Consider the following 19855-nt stretch of genomic DNA (forward strand, 5'->3'; position numbering starts at 1 on the left):
ATCCTTTAGAACACTCACCTTTTTTTAAAGTATAAGTCCTTGTTAGAACAGACCACGTTTATTCATCGGCTTTTGACCGCAGATTTGAATTACCCACGCATGCGTGTAAAGCAGCTTTACCACATGTCAAGAGTAATTATGCCCCAGTTATACCACGTGACCACGCAGTCGCAGAAGTGATATTATTTTGGAATTATAATTCTTAAGATAGTTATGACAAAAACGTAGTAGTATCGAAAGTAGAAATATCGGTATATGTATGACGGCTAACCTTCAAAATTAGCAGAGCTAGTCGACTAGAAAAACAACGAGCTGCTCAAAGATTACTTTGAGGCATTACGAAGATTTCAAGGTGTCTAGGTGATAATTGTTCATAATATAAATTGTGGGATTTCTTCGACATGTGTGTTCGGAAATCAAAGGTATCCATCTGGATTTCATTAAAAGAGCACGCAATGTACCTATCATTTAGCACCCACAATCAATAGTTATCGTCTACAAAGAGGTTTATTACCTGTAGAACAATGCTATGTTTTAACCTTGGTATATAATGCCTCGGGGATAACGGTTTGTCCTGTTGCACAATGCCAATGAATTTTATTAATCCAAACAGACTCTCTGATGTATTGTTTATTTATATTAAGCAGGGATCTGGTTTCTAATTAAAGCCATAGCTGTCACACCTGTTTGAAGTGGTTGGCGAGTGTGGCGATTTTTTTTTACGGGTACCCGCGTTTACGTTTCAATACCCGGGTTTTTCAATACGGTCGGGTACCGGGTACCCAAGTACCCGTTGACAGCCCTATTAGGCATGCTTCAAATCCAAGATGAGTCAATGAATAAATATGTTACTTGTGCCATTAGGAGCCAGATAAAAACTTAGACCTCATTTTCTATGCTTGGGTTTTAGAAAATTTCTGCAATCTTGTTGCAGTCATTTGTGGTCAGTTCATAAATGTGATTGATAAAATGATTCAAAGAGGGATAAAGTTGAAGAATAAAAATTTAATTACTCTTAAGTACCGAAATTGCAGAGGTTATACATCAGAATATTTATTAGCTACAAGCAATGACTAATGAACTTAGTATAAAGATGGGACTACCTTGGAGGTTCCTGTTTGTATCATACTGGCATCAGCAAATCCTGACCCACTGATGGAGCTTACCATGGCTTCATTATCCCTCTCATGCCTTGTGACCTCCAACTGACGTCCAGATGTTGTGACCTCAGAATTTGAGGAAAATGTAGATAGTGAGGTCACATGCATTGGAACAAAGGATTGCCCAATGGTTGTCTGTTGAGAAAACATAAAGCATTAAAAGTTGGAAATGATGGACATTTCTGCTTTTTGACAATGGAATATGACCACAAGAAGCCAAATCAAATTCAGCACAAAAGTGACATAGTAAAACCTCTTACAATATTATAACATGTATTTTGAAATAGAATGGTCATGTTATAATGCAATTTCACTTACCCTTTAAAACTTTTTGTTATTAAAAAAATCAAATGTTTCAAAAGTGTATTATTTCGCTCATTTATCACAATGCATGAAATTATTTAAATAAAATCACACTTCTTCTACCTTTTTTCCTGAGGCATCCTTTGTTGAAATAGATTTACTAAACTGATTTGGCTATATGTCTACTTGTAAACAGGGGTTGGTTCATTTTCAACACAACATTACTGGGTATATCATACGACCAATTTGGCTAAATTTCTACTTGTAAACAGGGGTTGGTTCACTTTCAACATAACATTACTGGGTATATCATACAACTGATCTGGCTAAATGTCTACTTGCAAACAGGGACGATTCACTTTCAAAATAACATTACTGGGTATATCATATAATGGAGAAGGAAGCTAAGACATAAAAACTGACTCAGGCTGGGGTTGGTGGGAAACAAATCCACAATGCTTCCATTACAAACTGGAAAGGGGCCCTGAATGACCGAGTGGTCTAAAGCGCTCTCCGTTATGGATCATTGCCATCTCACCATGTCTGCGTGGGTTCAAGTATAGGATTCAGCCAATGTGGGTATGTGAGAAAGCTTACCAGCTGCTTCTCGTGGGTCGGTGGTTCTTCCAGGGTTCTTCCTCCACCATTAATACTGGCCGCCATGCATGGATTATCGTGTGTTGAAAAATGGCGTTAAACCCCACAACAACAACAACAACAACAACAAACTGGAAGCTCTAACAACCAAGCCACTAAAATTCATAAGTTTTTATAAAATACAAGAATTATTATTCAACATACACTGAAACATCCAAACTCAAAGTGTTACTGGCCCAATATTTTTCCAAGTTTTCAGTTGATCAGGTTTTGTGAAGTTACAAACAATAGAAACATTACACTGGGACACAGCAAACTCACTTCAGTAAAAATAAGTGTAACAAATAAATATCTGGCAGTGCATATCAAGATCACAAATTATATCAGGCCAATAGTTTACTTCCATAACATGAATTCTCATGTTATAAAGTTAAAACCTTTAATAAAGTATATTTTGCATTTTTTTAGACAAATATTTATCTAAAACCTTTTTTTAAAACTGAAACATTGACTGTCACAATTTTACATATTTCATTTAAGACCACCTATGGAAGCCATGCATACTTCTTTTTAAGTCCTACCTCTATGTTTATTAAAAAATACAAAGAAATATCCCACACACACACACACACACTGTCAGACACACATGATGAACATATGCAAATTTAAACGTACATAAGAAAAATAATGTTACTCAAATTGGAAAAAAGTACACAAAACTGACACTCAATTGTAGATCTTTAGCTGTAGTATTGTACAAAATATTTAAGTTCAAAACAAGAATCCACTTTTCTTGAAAATAAAAATTTTATTAAACAACTCTACTATATATTTTTCCATTTTTGGGAATAACGAAATATTAAATTTGTAACTGTTTAAATTTGTTGGTGTTTTTTAAGCAAGAACTTATTAATATGATATTTTGCATGAAACATAATTATATCACCAAACTTGCAGTTTCAAAAGAAGGACCTCACTTACGGAAATCATAATATTTGGTATAGAATTTCTAATCCATGCAATTAAGAATTTAAAATAATCTTCAATAACTAAACAATCACAAAATAAATGTTCCAATATCAGCCTTCATTACAAAAAGGTACATTTATTATCAATCAAATTTTTTTCTAAACAATGTTACACTAATTGTGTGCATAAATTTAAACAGAAACTTTAAACTTAGAGATTTGTATCTTTAGTGCACTTTTTAGCCAAAATTAAGAGTTTATTTTCAAGTTCTGATTATTTATCTGGCACCTTAATTGCCTGGTCCAAGGCTGTGATTTTCCATAAGTTTTATTCATTTATTCTATACCAAATTTTTAGATACAGATTTTAATTTTTTTTTGTGCTAAAACAAAATTTATCAGTAAATTTTCTTCCTTAGAATATTCCCTTTGTAGGTGTTTTTTTTTCTTCTTCTAGTAACAAGATATTTTTGTAATAATTGAGAAATTTTCAATGAAATTATTAGTGATATTCTTCTGACATAGTGTTTTATGGATGATCCATATAGATGTTTGATACATTTTATTCCATTAGATCACCATTTGGTAGAGGAGTGAAGATACTTAATATTAACAAATTTGGAATATCATATGACAACTATTCTTCCAGTGAGGAGGGCTACTTTCTCCATGTTGCAAATATATGGATATCTTGCTGCCAAACTGTATTACTAATTCATCTAAAACTTTGTAGAAAAACAAAATTCAAACATATTTAATACATGGATAAGATTCATAAGAACGGACAGATCAGAGCACAATACTATAATTCTACAGACTACATACTTAAAAATGGCACACATAGTGTAGATTCTTTTTTTTTTTTGGATTCCAATTTTTGTGGAATACATGGTCACTGTGAGCAATGATTTTTCTAAGGAAGAAAGACAAGAACGCTTTTTTCCATCTAAACTACAAATTTAAGTGCTGACGAAAATGTCATATTTTGCAAAATCACTGAAATTTTTACCCAGTTAAATGTATCAACAATACACACTGCTTTTTTATAGAGTCACCTTTATTCAAAAAAATTTCTTCCATAATGTCAGGGTGATCACATGATTGGTAACCTTTAAAATGTACAACTCTGGCATTTCACAAGGATGAAAAGATGGCAAAATGTACAACTCTGGTGTACAAACCCTTGCCTCTCTTATGGGGAAAAGATGACACAATGTACTCTTCCACAGTACAACAAAATGGCCTCTCACAACAGGGAAGGGGTGGGGTGGAAAATATACTACTCCAGAATAAAGAAGATGGAAAGATGGCCTTTCATAAGGGGGAAAATATGGCAAACTGTACTATTCCAGAGTACAAATTGTGACCATTCATAAGGGGAAAATATGGTAAAATGTACTACTCCTGAGTACAATTCATGGTCTTTCATAGGGGAAAAAAAGGCAATATATACTAATCTGGTGTACAAAAGAGGGAAATGAAAATACAATGAACTACTCTGGCATACAAAAGAGGCCTCTCACAAGAGGGAAATGAAAATACAATGTACTACTCTGGCATACAAAACAGGCCTCTCACAAGAGGGAAATGAAAATACAATGTACTACTCTGGCATACAAAAGAGGCCTCTCACAAGAGGGAAATGAAAATACAATGTACTACTCTGGCATACAAAAGAGGCCTCTCACAAGAGGGAAATGAAAATACAATGTACTACTCTGGCATACAAAAGAGGCCTCTCACAAGAGGGAAATGAAAATACAATGTACTACTCTGGCATACAACAGATGGCTTCTCATCAGAGGAAACTGCACTTCAAGACAAAATCTTCAAAGTTTTGATATCAAGATTAAATCAATATACAATATGGCAATTTAAATGGTCCTTGAATCAGGGCTATAGATGTTAGAAATGTGAAAGTGGATAACTGGGTCAGCAGATAATAGTAACAGGAAGCAGGTCGTGGTCTGCACGTCAAGCTGTCAGTTAAATGATGCTGTACACATCAAGAAATATCTACATCGACTGTACCAAGTAACAACACAATGATGTCTTGCAACGCTCAAAAATATCAAAGTGTTCGCTATGTCAAACTTTTGCCGACAAAAAGTGTAAGAACATGATGCTTTGCTGCACATAATTATCTACTTTATAACAGCATAACAAAATCACCATGATCTACCTATCTACTACAAGCTATCATTCAACAGAAATTTCAATAACAACTGAAATGCAAATTTTGTCTCACCTTGTGATAAAATAGTTAGATACCTTGGTAGATTTCACAAAATACTGAAGATATTCAATGCATTTTAAGTTTTTCTCCAATTTTATTTTTATAACAATTCACTTTAAATCCTAAACAAAATAACTTTTTGCAATAAAACATTCACTTTATAAATATTTGTATGCTTATGAGTGGGTATATATGTAGTTTCGGGGCCCCGAGTGGCCAAGTGGTCTAAAGCGCTCACCGTTACGGATCACTGCCATCTCACCTCTGTCTGCGTCGGTTCGAGTCTCGGATTCGGCTAATGTGGTTATGTGAGAAAGCTTGCCAGTAGCTTCTTGTGGGTCGGTGGTTCTTTCCGGGGGGTTTCCGGGTTCTTCCTCCACCATTAATACTGGCCGCCATGTATAGCCTATCTTGTGCTGAAAAATGGCGTTAAGCCCTACAACAACAACAACAACAACAATATGTAGTTTCTCAACTCCACCAATTCATCTATAAGATTAAAATGCCTCTATTTAAAGAATCCTCCATAAGCTTACACTTGATTGGCTGACACTGTGGTCCTCAGGGGAGATCACTCTCTGCACAGCAAGGACACGATTCTCCGAGTCTACTACAAGATGGTGCACCTGATAACCCTGAAATTATATTAAACAACTTTACATAAAATCATCTTAAGAACTTTAACAATTATATCAAAACTCAGACTTTGGTAATTTCTGCAATAATAACAGGCTATATAAAATCGAAGCTACAGTTTCATTCCCTAGAATGTTACTTTTCTCAATGTTACTAAAGAAAACCATCTAATAAATATGTCAAAACTATGCATACATATTGCAAAGTAATAAAGGTGAGAGTTCAGTTGATTCCGTGAAAGGGGTGGCATACACTGCATATAAATTGTGATTGGTCCTAGTTTTTTTTACTGTATCAAAATAAGTACAAGGACAGGCCTAATGGGCAGTCTAATGGTATACTGAATAAACCAGGGATCTCTGGGATACCTAAATCCACATAAAACTACGTGTACTTTCAATTTCAGATGCATGAAAATTCTGACAGCAAAGTCCTCAGTAAGAAATTTATTTTTGTCTGCGAACCTCTCCTTGATTTATTCCACTTTTACAAAAAGCAAATGTCAATCATCTAGTGTGCAGCAATTCAAACAAAGTGCAAGTGATTGTAAAGGGACCAAGACAAGCTGCATAGATTAGATCTTTGCAGACAAGGAGGCTAAGAAATCTGTTAATTGATTGCCAGAAACTAATGATCATTTTTATCAAAAAATTACATGTGTGAGTGCTTTCACACCTTGCTTTGGTAAGCATCACTCAGTCCATCATATTTTAAATTCCTCTGCAATCTTTAGAACAAATCCATTTTATTGTATACTAATTTAAAAAATAGTGCCAAGATTTCATGACTTCGCAACTTATTTTCTTTGTCAGAGAAACAAAAATTCTTTTTTTAATAATCATAAACTGTCATCACAATTAGCTATTCATTCAGCGTCATGGGACTTGTTTCCAGACTTTGCTTTTTCAGTGCAAGTGTTGCTGGTTTCACCTATAACATCAGCGGGTTGTGAGAATGATTTCTCACCACATAACTGAATCATAACAGAGGGTTAGCATTTTAAAAGAAACTATTGATATATATACTAAATTGATGGGATTGATGAAGAAAGGTCCAGAACTTTAGAACTGTGATCATAAACTTGCAATAAAGAAGTTTGTTAAAGTCTGTTTACAAAGCAAAAGAACAAAATGAAATGAAAAAAGTGAATGGGATATGCTTTCTTGTTTCTTCTTCCAGCGTCAAACTTGGCAAAGTTATTAATATGAAATGGCTAACTGAATAAATTAACACAGAAAAGAAATTATAATCTCTTCCTTCCTTGCTTCTAGCTGTTACATCACGATCACAATTATCACTGTTCTCAAAAGCCTTAGTTTTTTATTCTTTTACTATGATGCTATATATTTCATACTGAATGAGCATTAATGATCTGACAACACATACTGGTGGCCAAACAAGACAAGTATTAATGATCTGACAACACATACTGGTGGCCCAACAAGACAAGCATTAACGATCTGACAACACACATTGGTGGCCCAACAAGACAAGCATTAATGATCTGACAACACATACTGGCGGCCCAACAAGACAAGCATTAACGATCTGACAACACATATTGGTGGCCCAACAAGACAAGCATTAATGATCTGACAACACATGTTGGTGGCCCAACAAGACAAGCATTAATGATCTGACAACACATACTGGTGGCCCAACAAGACAAGCATTAATGATCTGACAACACATACTGGTGGAACAACAAGACAAGCATTAATGATCTGACAACATATATTGGTGGCCCAACAAGACAAGCATTAACGATCTGACAACACATATTGGTGGCCCAACAAGACAAGCATTAATGATCTGACAACACATATCGGTGGCCCAACAAGATAAGCATTAACGATCTGACAACACATATTGGTGGCCCAACAAGACAAGCATTAACGATCTGACAACACATATTGGTGGCCCAACAAGACAAGCATTAATGATCTGACAACATATATTGGTGGCCTAACAAGACAGCATTAATGATCTGACAACATATATTGGTGGCCCAACAAGACAAGCATTAATGATCTGATACCACATATTGGTGGCCCAACAAGACAAGCATTAATGATCTGACAACACATATTGGTAGCCAAACAAGACAAGCATTAATGATCTGACAACACATATTGGTGGCCCAACAAAACAAGCATTTGTTCTGAATTACCTAAAGGGCATAAAAGTTATTATTACTGGAACTCCTATTTTTAGGAATGATTCTCCAACTTTTTTCAAGGAAGGATCCCTGGACTTAAACTTTCAAAATCCAATGGAGAACTCAGTCTCAGATAAAAGGTTCATTAACCTACATCCATAGCTAATTAAAACAGACAGGCAATAAGCTGGGAATTAAGCTTCACTGTCAATAATTATGTGAGTTAAAAATGTCCAACAGCAAATTCTGGCTGAAGGCAAGTGTGTAGAAATTGGAATGGGGAACCTGCTCCTTTACATGCCTTGCATAGAGGGAAATCATCCTTTAAGACTATTCTCTCATACCTCACATAATTTTAATACACAATTCTTAGTTTAAACTCTAATTAATTTAGAAACTTTGTCAAATGCAATTACAAACATATGATCTTCCCAAGAGTGACAAAAAATATAACATTAGTCATCTCAATACTGGTAGAAACGGTTATACAGAAAATATATATAAACTTACAAACAAAGCATAACAAAGAATAATTATGAACTAATTAATTGTTATTAAAAAGGTTGAGTTCAGTCAACTAATTAAATCTTTTGGACATCTTAATGCAATTTTGTACAGTTAAAAATATTTTGCGTGTTATTTTCTACAATTAATGTAGAGTTGCCAAATAATAATGTTTCAATCGTAAGAGCAAAAGGGAGTGTGTACAGTACTAGATCTCTAGGATTTGAATATTCGGAACAGTCTAAAAGAAAGTGATTTGCATTCTCAATTTCACAGCAGGAGAAATAATTATTAGATACATTATTCGTAAATAAATCGAAATTTATGTTACTACAATTTGTTCCTAGCCTAGCACACCTGATCTGAGACAACCTACCACTTTATCAAATCAATTTTAGGTCTAAGACTCTGAACATTAAGGTGCACAATATTAAGATAATTTCTCCAGGTTTCTGGACCAGTAAAGGTGTCTCACTTTGAGGATGGGGATACCATTTGGAATTTTGACCTTAAAAATGATCACATATTTCTACTGACAAGCAATATAACATAATATCACTTAACACAGTTCAACATAATACCATATTAATGTCATAAAACACATTGATAAACAAAGGTTGATGTTGTTATAGGGTTTAACATCATTTTCAGCACAAGATAGGCTATACATGGCAGCCAGTATTAATGGTGGAGGAAGAACCTGGGAAAACCCCCGGAAAGAACCACCGACCCACAAGAAGCTACCGGCAAGCTTTCTCACATATCGACATTGGCCGAGCCTGAGACTCGAACCCATGCAGACAGAGGTGAGATGGCAGTGATCCGTGATGGATAGCATTTCAGACCACTCGGCCACTCTGGGCCCCCATAAACAAAGGTCTGCTCAGTTATGTACTAAATGGAATTTCAAACTATTCATATGACATAAAATGCATCAGACAACTGATAACAAAGGAGACATTTTCTGCATGTTTTGGTGACATACTGCTGAATTTGTTTCATGCATTCAATATAAAATGAAGTCTATTACAAGATCTTCTACAACTGCCAAACCCAAACTATTTAATTAAATTTGTATAAACTTATAACAAGAAAAGTATTCATGAAAATTTGAGGCCCCATCATAGAGCCAGAAAAGTGACATAACACAAAATTAACAAAGGTGTAATGGATGGATAGATGGAAAAACAGTAACATCACATGCACTACAGCAATCATGGAAGGGCATAAAAACTTCTTGTATTTTCAGCTACTCACTGACTGAGAAAGTGTACTGCTATCCACAGGCTGAGGTGTGGCAAAGCTTGAGGCATCTGATGCTAGAGGAGTGTATGCTGTCAAACTGTCACCGACGGAGGTGACATCACGATATTCATCTACAGGTGATATTCTCTCGTAGGATGACTCTGGGGCCTGGTAAACCTCTCCATTAGAGCCTGTGATTTCAAATGCCCCTGAGTAGTGAGCTCTTACACCAGCTTCATTAGAATATCTTCCGCTGCGGTATTCTGACTGTGCAAAAGATGAGGCAGGGGTTAGAGAGGAAAATGTAACACTTGTTGAGGAAGAAGGCATGGATGAACTAGCCTCATCTAGCTGCTGTGAAGTATAGTTTGAACTTGTTTCAGTAGTGGTCATTGGAGTATTCCAGGAATCACTACTTTCTGCTTGATTACTGTCATCCATTTTACAGAGCTAATCAGACTGTGTCACTAAGACCGTCGACTTGATTTAATGCATTGGCCAGCTTGGATAGGAGATATCCAAGTCATATCTGCAAATAAATTTAAAACATCAATACTCAGACAAAGATAGGATCTATATGGTTAAAAAGGCAATTTCATTCAAGTTCTGTGTGAAAGGATATTTTACCCCATGCATCAATCATTTCTATATTATTATTATTATTATAATAAACCCCTTCAGTATAATGCTGCCCCTCTTACAGCATCAATATGGCCATGGATTAAACCCAGGATGTTATATTTTACCACTGCTTACTACTTTCTTTCATTTCATTTTAGTTAATGCCTAATGAAACCAATTAAAATTTCAATTCATATCATTCAATATTTCATTTTTTTCCCCTCACCATTCCAGCTTTTTTCCTAGATTCCTCAGTATATGACTCTCTCATTCATAAAACATATCTATATGGCTCCTTCACTTATAACACATATCACCTATACAGCTCTTCTCATTCATAATACACACATTGCTCCCACTCCCATCACCTCTGATGGCTTCCTCACTCATAACACACATCACCTATATGGTTCTTCTCATTCATAGCACACCACTCTACAACTTTCAAAGTACTGAGATCGACTTGATTTACTTAAACATCATCATTAAAGGTGTGCTGTGAACTACATTCAGGATTCAATTTTTTGACATTTCTCTCTGACTTTCCACTACACTTGCCAGCGTTAGAACAGGTAGAGCTTATGTCATCAGTAAAAGGTGTGTCACATACCACACTGAGGCTTATGTCATCAGTAAAAGGTGTGTCACATACCACACTGAGGGCTTATGTCATCAGTAAAAGGTGTGTCACATACCACACTGAGGGCTTATGTCATCAGTAAAAGGTGTGTCACATACCACACTGAGGGCTTATGTCATCAGTAAAAGGTGTGTCACATACCACACTGAGGGCTTATGTCATCAGTAAAAGGTGTGTCACATACCACACTGAGGCTTATGTCATCAGTAAAAGGTGTGTCACATACCACACTGAGGCTTATGTCATCAGTAAAAGGTGTGTCACATACCACACTGAGGGCTTATGTCATCAGTAAAAGGTGTGTCACATACCACACTGAGGGCTTATTTTCAAGGTCAAGACTCAACATCATTTGTTTTCCCTCACTTTATATTCCAGCATATAACTGAAGAGCTGTTATAGATCAAGGGTTGAAATATTATATACTTATATATCATCATTAGAAGGTGTATTATTGTGTACCAAAATTGTCATCCTAATTTGAACGTGAAGGTCACAGTTTAATATTTTAAGTTTTCCAACACAGTTTCCTTTCTGAAAGCTTCATAACTAGGACCCTTTAGTGATGAAAACTTTTAGACATTATGATTTGAAAGTGTCTTGTGTACAAAATTGGGTGTTATATATTCATGGTCAAGGCGAGATTTCAATACTTAAAAACTTACCTTCTTACCTTTTCTTCCATTTTATAAAATTAGAGCCATTGGAGATTAAGGGACTTTGACACATGTGTGATGTACAACAGTGACTGTCATATCTTAAAGGTCAAGGGTCAATACTCTAGGTTTCAGTAATATTCTTTCTTCTTCTCTAGAACTTGTTCACTGTTCAATAAATTAAATTTTTATACTTGTATAATGTCACTTGATGTGTGTCATTTTACACCTGGTCTTTCTATCTTCAGTGTCAACATTACAATTACATGTTTTAATTATTGCTTTTGTTGCTACTTTCTATCTTAATGCTGCATGATGTTTAGGGATGAACCATGGTACACTTATGCCAAAAGAAAATATGTCTGGCAGCAGTTTGAAAAGAAATATGGTAATTAAGGTCATTATCTTTTTATTGCTATTTTATTATTGCTCAGATGCCAAAAATGAAATCCACTATTGCCATATCCTTCCTTGGGAAATAGCAATCGATTCTGAGGTGAACAATTGAGCACAGTCAGTACCATTCTTTTTTTTTTTTGGCATACATAATACAATGTTTTATGAATGCAAGCATTAAAACTGGCTAAAGCTGGTTACCAAAACCACACACTGGTAAGGGGTAGCCTTGTGTATTTGAAGGTATATCATGTATGACTGTCAATGTAATTTATAAATTTTCAGCATTTTGACCCTATTGCCCTTTGAGATAATGATACTTGGTTACTGTCCATAACAGGTCTCTCAAGCCAGATTTAGTCTTGTGCAATTTGGTGATCTTACCAAATAATGTATCGACCAAAATTTCACTGAATTTGATTATTATTGACTATTACTGACAACATTATTATCTTACTGATGCTGCTGTTATTGTAACAGTTGTAACTCTTTAAAACAACAGTGGTTTTGGTGGGTTTTTTTTAATAAATCAAAAAAGTAATAACAATAGTAATAATGAGACTAACAAAGTGACAGATCAGAAACCCACCAAATTGCAAAAATCAAACAAATGGCATTGCGAACTGGTGTAATTTATTGGATATTAAATCACCACTGCAGATGAGCATTAAATTTTGCAGTCATTAGATATATACTTTAAAATTTCATTGTTTATTCAACATTTTTGATCAGCAAGCCATAATAATTTGGTCACATTTGGCAGTGAAGAAATTCAGTGCATGGGTAATCAAAAGGAAAAGAAGACATACATGGTTTTAATGAAGGCAAATAAAAGAGCAATTGATAAAATGTACAAGGTTACTTGTAACAGTATGTGTGGCATAACAAACAAGAGCAGATGTAGCTCCAGGTCCACAAATAAAGCTGATCTCTCAAGCTTCCAAGAGCTTTGTTATACTGTCTGTGTTGATGCTGGCCATGATTAATATCATTTTTATTTGCATTGTTATTAGTAGTTGCAGAAATATTATTATTATTATAATTATTATTATCATGCATAAACACAGCAGTCTGAACTGTTTCTTTAACAGCGTTTTCTTTCAGGTGATGGGATATTGTTAGCTTGTAAGTGTTGGTAGTGATATGACAACTGCACATCAACATGCTGGTAAACTGCAGATAATGTCCGCCATTTTGGATTTATTAACAAATATGGCATAATAAAGTGGAAGTTGCAACTGGCCTATTTGTCCCCAAACAAATAAAAACTAGTTGTGCAATGTAACAGTGATAATCTGAGAGCTCTGGAATTCTTTCACCAACAATATGAGCATCTATATAGAAGTTTAAGGATCAAATGTATGCCCAAAACCGAGTCGACCATCGTTTCTTTGTTGCACGAAGGTCACAAAATATGTTGAAATGAGTGGTACAAATTTGGAAGTTGTCATTTTTATTTCATGTAAGAAAGAAAGGGTGAATAAAGTTGCTCTAGTTGTGATTAACCCAAAGGTGACGGAGACACTCAAGTAACCCCTACTGGGAAAATGAACATAGCTTAGGCGTATCCCATTTTGAGGAAATCTCACAAGCCGGACTGTTCCATCAGAGAGGGGTCTACAACAGATAGTCAAATTTCAAATGAAACAAACATTAATAAACAATGAAGATTTCAAATAAAACCAAGAAAGATTCATGTTCATCATATATAAGCACTGTACACAAGATCTATGTAAGAATTGTATAATATTACGAACAATTTTCGTAAACCTCATAATCAGAAACTTACCTCCATCATAAAAGTCTCGTACAAACTCGATTTAGATCACGTGAGAACAAGAGGTACGAGAAGGTTGTTTACAAATGGCTGCCGCCATACGAAACGTTTTGGAAATGAGTTTTGTTTAATAATGTCATCATTAGGGAATCATGAACTGATGGAGACGGAAGAAGTATCCCATAAGCCTGGTCTTTACCGATGGAAAAGACAAGCTGATTCACGTGTTTACTCACGGTCACAGGTGTTTTCATCAAAACATATTTCCGTTCGTCCATTTATTCGACACACCTATACTAGGGTGGGGGTTAGGCGTAGGTCTATCCTCATTTTATAATTTAGGGCACTAGCGAGTCTGATGTACTGCACGTATGGTGTATTGTCGCACATACAAAAATTATGACTTTTGCATCCAAATCATATGTGTGACCGAACATCAGGAATCTAATCTATAATAATCTTACACCAACCCATTTTTGTGTCCTATAGTTTTTGCATAAATCACCGTTTGTCTGTACCACTTTACCGATTTCATTAACGAAAATCTTTAATGTGATAAAACAGATGCACAGAACTTAGTCATGTCATTCTTTGATTTTTAATTTCTAACCTATTAGCTACGATGCCGTAGCCTCAGTTTGATTTGTTGTGGTTGAGGCTATGAACTGATTCCATATCATGTAATGGAGCAAGAAAAGATCATCACAAACAGTGTAGAAATCTAGTGCATAAGTATAATGATGTTGTGAAAGAAGTTTGGTTTATTTTGAATTTATTAAGCCCTTACACGATAAAATAAATTGGCATGGTTACACTAACCTCACCATGTCTGCCATGACAGATAATGTGAGACTCTCACCGTGACCCCTTTTCTACTTAAGGCTTGCCAGACCATATTTGGATATTCTATGCTATGTTATTATCAATCAAATGGCGAATAATGGCTTTTTGATGGAATTTCAAAGTTGCCTATAAACCGTATTTACTTTTAATGTGCAGAATTTCTGACTCAGACTGTGCCAGATTTTTACTACGATTTGTTTACTTTTCAAAATAAGGCCTCAATGTCCTTATATGGCACAAAAACAAACAAACGAGGCTGAGAACGAAAGTAATCATTATTTGAACTAATATGGCAGACGATCCAAACGAAAATATCAGATAAAAAAAGTAAATAAGATTTTACAACTATTTCTATAATGATTATCTATATTTCTGGTATTAAATAAGAGGACTACTCAATTTATTGGATTACATGCAAGGAATATGTTCAAATTGTTGATATTAAGCTATAAGAGTGCTGGGTGTGATTCACACCCACCTTGCTCCATTGACACTTATATACTCATGTTAGTACCCTGTCCACGAGGTAGGAGTAAGGGTACTAATATTAGTACTAACCTGGCTATCACCAGGGTGGGCCTAACACTGTCATCATCTGCGCATTTCATGCATACCGGAGTTTCCATACTAACACTGCGCTATATTGTGTACACAATGGGTGAGTCTATTTTCCTCACACAACAAAGTGACATAGGTCATCCTATTCGGTAAATGCCGGATCATTCTGTAATTACCATATGGTTGAGAGTTATATCCCTTTGCAGACATGTACTTAGAAATTACAACACTTGTCAAATCCACATGAAATGCAAATTTTTAGTTGCCATTCTTTTCCTTTGCTTCATTTGACATTATAAATATTGGAAGCAGATGATGTATTTGCCATTGCTGTACATACATGCTTAGCTATGCATCTACCCCTTCACTGAAAATGGACTTCTTAGGGAAATGGAAATGACCAGCAAGCAGGGTTGTATTTTAACCTGAAAACATCATTTGGTACAGATTGCACAGATGATAATGGCGTTAGGCTCCCCCCAGGTCATAAATAGGTTTGAAATTATAAACCAGTGAATGAACTGACTAATGTCTGTGCATTTTTTCTTTCTCATTTGTGCTTTTCACTTTTTAAATTGGTGGTGGGGTACAAACAAATGTTCAGGTAGATTCATATGATAGCTATGTGCGAGGTATTTTGAAAAACATATTTTCTAAGTGTATTATTAACTTCTTTGGATTTATCGTGATCTCATTATTATATTTTTATCTGATCATAAAACCTTAGATATTACACCAGGAGCTGTCAAAAAAATTAAAATAACTGGTTGTCGAAATTTCCAACTTTTGGAGATCAACAGTTTTCTCCTCAACAGAGGGGAATTTGCAAAAATTTAAATAATGGAAACATTTTTTATAACACCATAAACTAAATAAATGTTAATTAATAAATTTGTAGAAGTAAATAAAAAAACTTTTAAAACATATATTCAAACTTTTTTCTACTTATGGTAATTTGGAGTAAATTGTCTCTGTGCATTAGGATTCACATTGTTTTGATTTGCTCCAAAATATAAACACCATCTGGGTGAATCAAAATGCAAAATGCGTGTTACTGTCCAGTGTTTCAGTTTTACAGATATTTGTTCCTAAACACTGTAGCAAATTTAAAATGTCAACTTTACTTAACAACACTTTGTCAAGATGGGAAAGGGTTAAGTCATATTATAACAATGTAGGTTGGCATGAAAATCACCAGAGTTGCAGTCCAGAAGTTTATACATTGTAAACTGGTGATCAGTCCTATTCAAATTACATAGTGTTTGAAAAGTTATAAATTTACTACATGGTGTGCCAGTTTTGGTCAAAACGTTTATATAAATTTGAAGTGTAACATATTTTTGAGCCTTGAATGATGTTACTAAGTATTTGTGCTACTTTGACCAACATAATTCAAAACTCAATTTCAGGCAAACCGCTCCGGTGGTCTAGTGGTTAGAACATCTGAGTCATACCAAAGACTTTTAAAAATGGTACTAACACCTGCCTCGCTTTGATCTCAGCATTAAGAGGTTAGTGTTAGGACAGGTCTGCCTGATGTCAGGATAATGTGACTGGGTGAGACATCATGCTACATGTCTGTGGCATGATGCCCCAGTGCTAGACATCACTATAAACTGTCACACTGCAGACATTGTAGCAATATGACTGAAAAATTGTTAAAGCTATGTTAAAAATCCAAATCATACACACACACACACACACACACACACACAATAGACAATGCATATCAGCTAAAATTTTCACAAATATCTTAAAAATAGGTAAGATCATTGGTCTTCTAAAAATGTATTTGTAGAGCACATATTTTGTTGAATAAGAGGATAAAATGCAATTTAAATATTTCATTGTGCCTTTACTTGCCTTAAAATGCATACTAAAATTAAAATAATGACATATGCAAGATTTAGGGTTTTTAATTTACATCAAAACCTATAATCCCATGCAAGATGTTATCATTTTAACACAGGGTATGGTGCAAAAAAAGGCCTGTTTTGATCTCTGGGTCTAATGTTAATTTTCAGAAAGCATATTAGAGTTATCCCCACCTCGCTTGCGCATAGCTATTTGTACCCACTACTGATTTAAAAAACAAGGCATCAAGGATATAAAAATGCATAAAACTTAGTCATTTCATTCATTGATTTATAAGTTCTAACCTAATTGTTAGCATGGGGACCCAAAAACTAAACTTGTTGAAGTTTTAATTCAAAAGGGAGTTTTTTTAGCAACACGGTTGCCATGTTTGCTTGGGCCAGTCTATGTTTTCAAGCAACAGATATGATATAGTTCAATGTCTTTAAAAATTTAAGTAATTCAGTAAATTTTGGATTTACATCTCTTTGAATACATGTATACAAGAGTTTCTGCTATTTATATGTTCAATATGTTTTAGAAATATTTAAACTGGACATTGAAAAAATCTGATGTAGATGACACAGTTTTTACTCAAACAGATTATTCTAGAAACCAGAAATGGACAGTGACCAGTCTGTTAGCTTGTTTGCATCAGGAGCTTCAGTTGGCTTTAAAATGCCAATAATTTGACAGTGTTAGAGACTCCTTGGTGACAATCAGGTTAGAAATTATAATTCATTGAATGAAATGACTAAGTTTTGTGCCTTTTTTATATCCTTGTTAATTATTTTTTTAAAAATCGGTATGGGAGTTACAAACAAATGGGAGGGTATAGTTACAATATCATAAGGCTGTGACTTCATTGTATACCATACAATTGAGCAAATAAAATGATTGCCAAAGACAAAATGATGACTAGTTAAAATCTATAACTAAAGTAGAGTTATGAACATGTTTTTAGGAATTTTGGCAAATGGTAAAGTTATTAAGCCTATATCAGGTAAATTTTATTGGTATGTTTATACTATCTGTACTTTGTCCACCATGACAAATAACAAGAGATTCTTGCTTTAGTTCATTTTCTAAATAAGGCTTGCTATGCCATATTTGGATATTCTATATGTTATTCAATGCATACCATATTTTTTACAACCTGTTTACGTTTTCAAATAAGATAACAATGTCCTTATATAGCACACAAAAAAATGAGGCTGAAAATGGAAGTAGTTGTAAGTTGAACTAATATGGCTGATGATCCAAAAGATAATATGAGATAAATAAGGTAGGCTATGTTTTACACATCATTTTAATATATCATGTAAAAATTCATGTATTAAATAAGAGGAATATTTAATTTCTTTCAGTATATGTATGGAATATGGTCAAACTTTTGATAGTGGGCTGAAAAAGCTCTGTGTGTGAATCACACCCAGCTGCTTCATTGCTACACCACATAGGCTCATACTAGTACTAACTGTAAAATAGTACTTGAATCTAAGAGTTTCTTTTGAACCAGGATATTGTTTTTTCTTTCACTGGAAAAAAATTCATTTGTTTCAGCAAATATACTGGGTATAAATGGGGAGTTTTTTTGAAAAATCAGAGTGTTTTTTTTTCTTCTGTACAATCTGGGGGCAGGAATTTAAAAAAAAAAAAGAACTTGGATGTCTCCAACACACTCAAAAGTTTTCACAGACATTACATATTCAAAGTGCCAGTCTTTGTCTTTAGGGTGATAAACTGTCATTTACTGTTTTAAAAATAATTCTCTCAAATTGGTGAGAAACAAAATCACAACTTTTGATCACTTGACTATGATTGAGCCTCTCCAACATATTTCGGAAAATTTATCAACCATTTAAGCTTCCATCTACCTTAAATACTTACAGTTTTGAATGAATTGTAGAAATCAAATTGACTTGTTGCCCAGTTTGTTTTTAATTGCTTCCAGTGCCTTGCACTGTGAGCACTAACAACCAGTTTCAGCAGCTGATACAATCTTTATTGGAAAGCCATCATAAAAAATGACACTCCCCAAGGTTGTTGATGGTCAATGTTTGTGAGCTGCCAGATCAGTGGGTTATATTACATTGCACAAATCAAGTGACTGGCTTAGCTTGAAAGCTGCAAAGGCAAGTATGCCACTGACTGCTTGAAAATCTTACAAATATTTATAAATTTTAAAAGGTAATATAAGTACAATCTAAAACATTGAAAAATGTTGCCTTATGGGAGATATTGGTAGGTAATATGACACCAGGGGACATGCTACCAGACAAATTGGGCAACTGAGTCACAGAAAAACATAAATCTCACCAATTTTGTTATGAGAGCAAAAATGACTTTGCTGTCATATTAAATGTACAATGACTGACAGTAATTTACCACTTTAAGATACCCCCCTCAGCCCAAACAAGGAATGATTAGCCCTAGGAAAAAATGTAGTGTTTACAGCCTTAGAAGCACAGACAAAATAAAGTCTTCTATATTGACAGGCATGTGTTAAGTAACTGATTGACCAATAACTCTTCCCCTCACAAGATATCACTGCTCAATTTCCAAAAGTGATCATTTTGACTTGTGTTTTGAAACTGAAACAACTGTATGTAAATTATAACAATGTGATTTATGGAAGCACTTTCTAAAGGGTAGCCTGGGTACCACTAGCCAGTTAGTTTAACTACCTAAATCTTCCAGAGC

At 34.7% G+C, this 19855-nt stretch overlaps 2 protein-coding genes across 2 annotated transcripts in view; one reads left to right on the plus strand and one right to left on the minus strand.

The window, feature by feature from the left end:
• The window catches only part of LOC149796042 (PR domain zinc finger protein 10-like), a 71007-nt gene extending 57067 nt beyond the window's left edge, over positions 1–13940 (minus strand). The window contains exons 1-4 of the mRNA XM_089965958.1: positions 13910–13940; positions 9820–10336; positions 5801–5899; positions 1104–1295 (exon numbers count right to left, since the gene is read on the minus strand). Of these exons, the coding sequence (XP_089822084.1) occupies positions 1104–1295; positions 5801–5899; positions 9820–10248 (720 nt within the window). The 5' untranslated portion in view covers positions 10249–10336; positions 13910–13940. The remainder of the gene's footprint in view (positions 1–1103; positions 1296–5800; positions 5900–9819; positions 10337–13909) is intronic.
• A 24-nt stretch (positions 13941–13964) lies between these two features.
• The window catches only part of LOC149796043 (uncharacterized), a 66357-nt gene continuing 60466 nt past the window's right edge, over positions 13965–19855 (plus strand). The window contains exon 1 of the mRNA XM_089965960.1: positions 13965–14141. Within this exon, the coding sequence (XP_089822086.1) occupies positions 14031–14141 (111 nt within the window). The 5' untranslated portion in view covers positions 13965–14030. The remainder of the gene's footprint in view (positions 14142–19855) is intronic.

This window comes from Sinohyriopsis cumingii, chromosome 7 (assembly GCF_028554795.1).
Source record: "Sinohyriopsis cumingii isolate HCF-2022 chromosome 7, ASM2855479v2, whole genome shotgun sequence".
Taxonomy (NCBI): Eukaryota; Metazoa; Mollusca; class Bivalvia; order Unionida; family Unionidae; genus Sinohyriopsis; species Sinohyriopsis cumingii.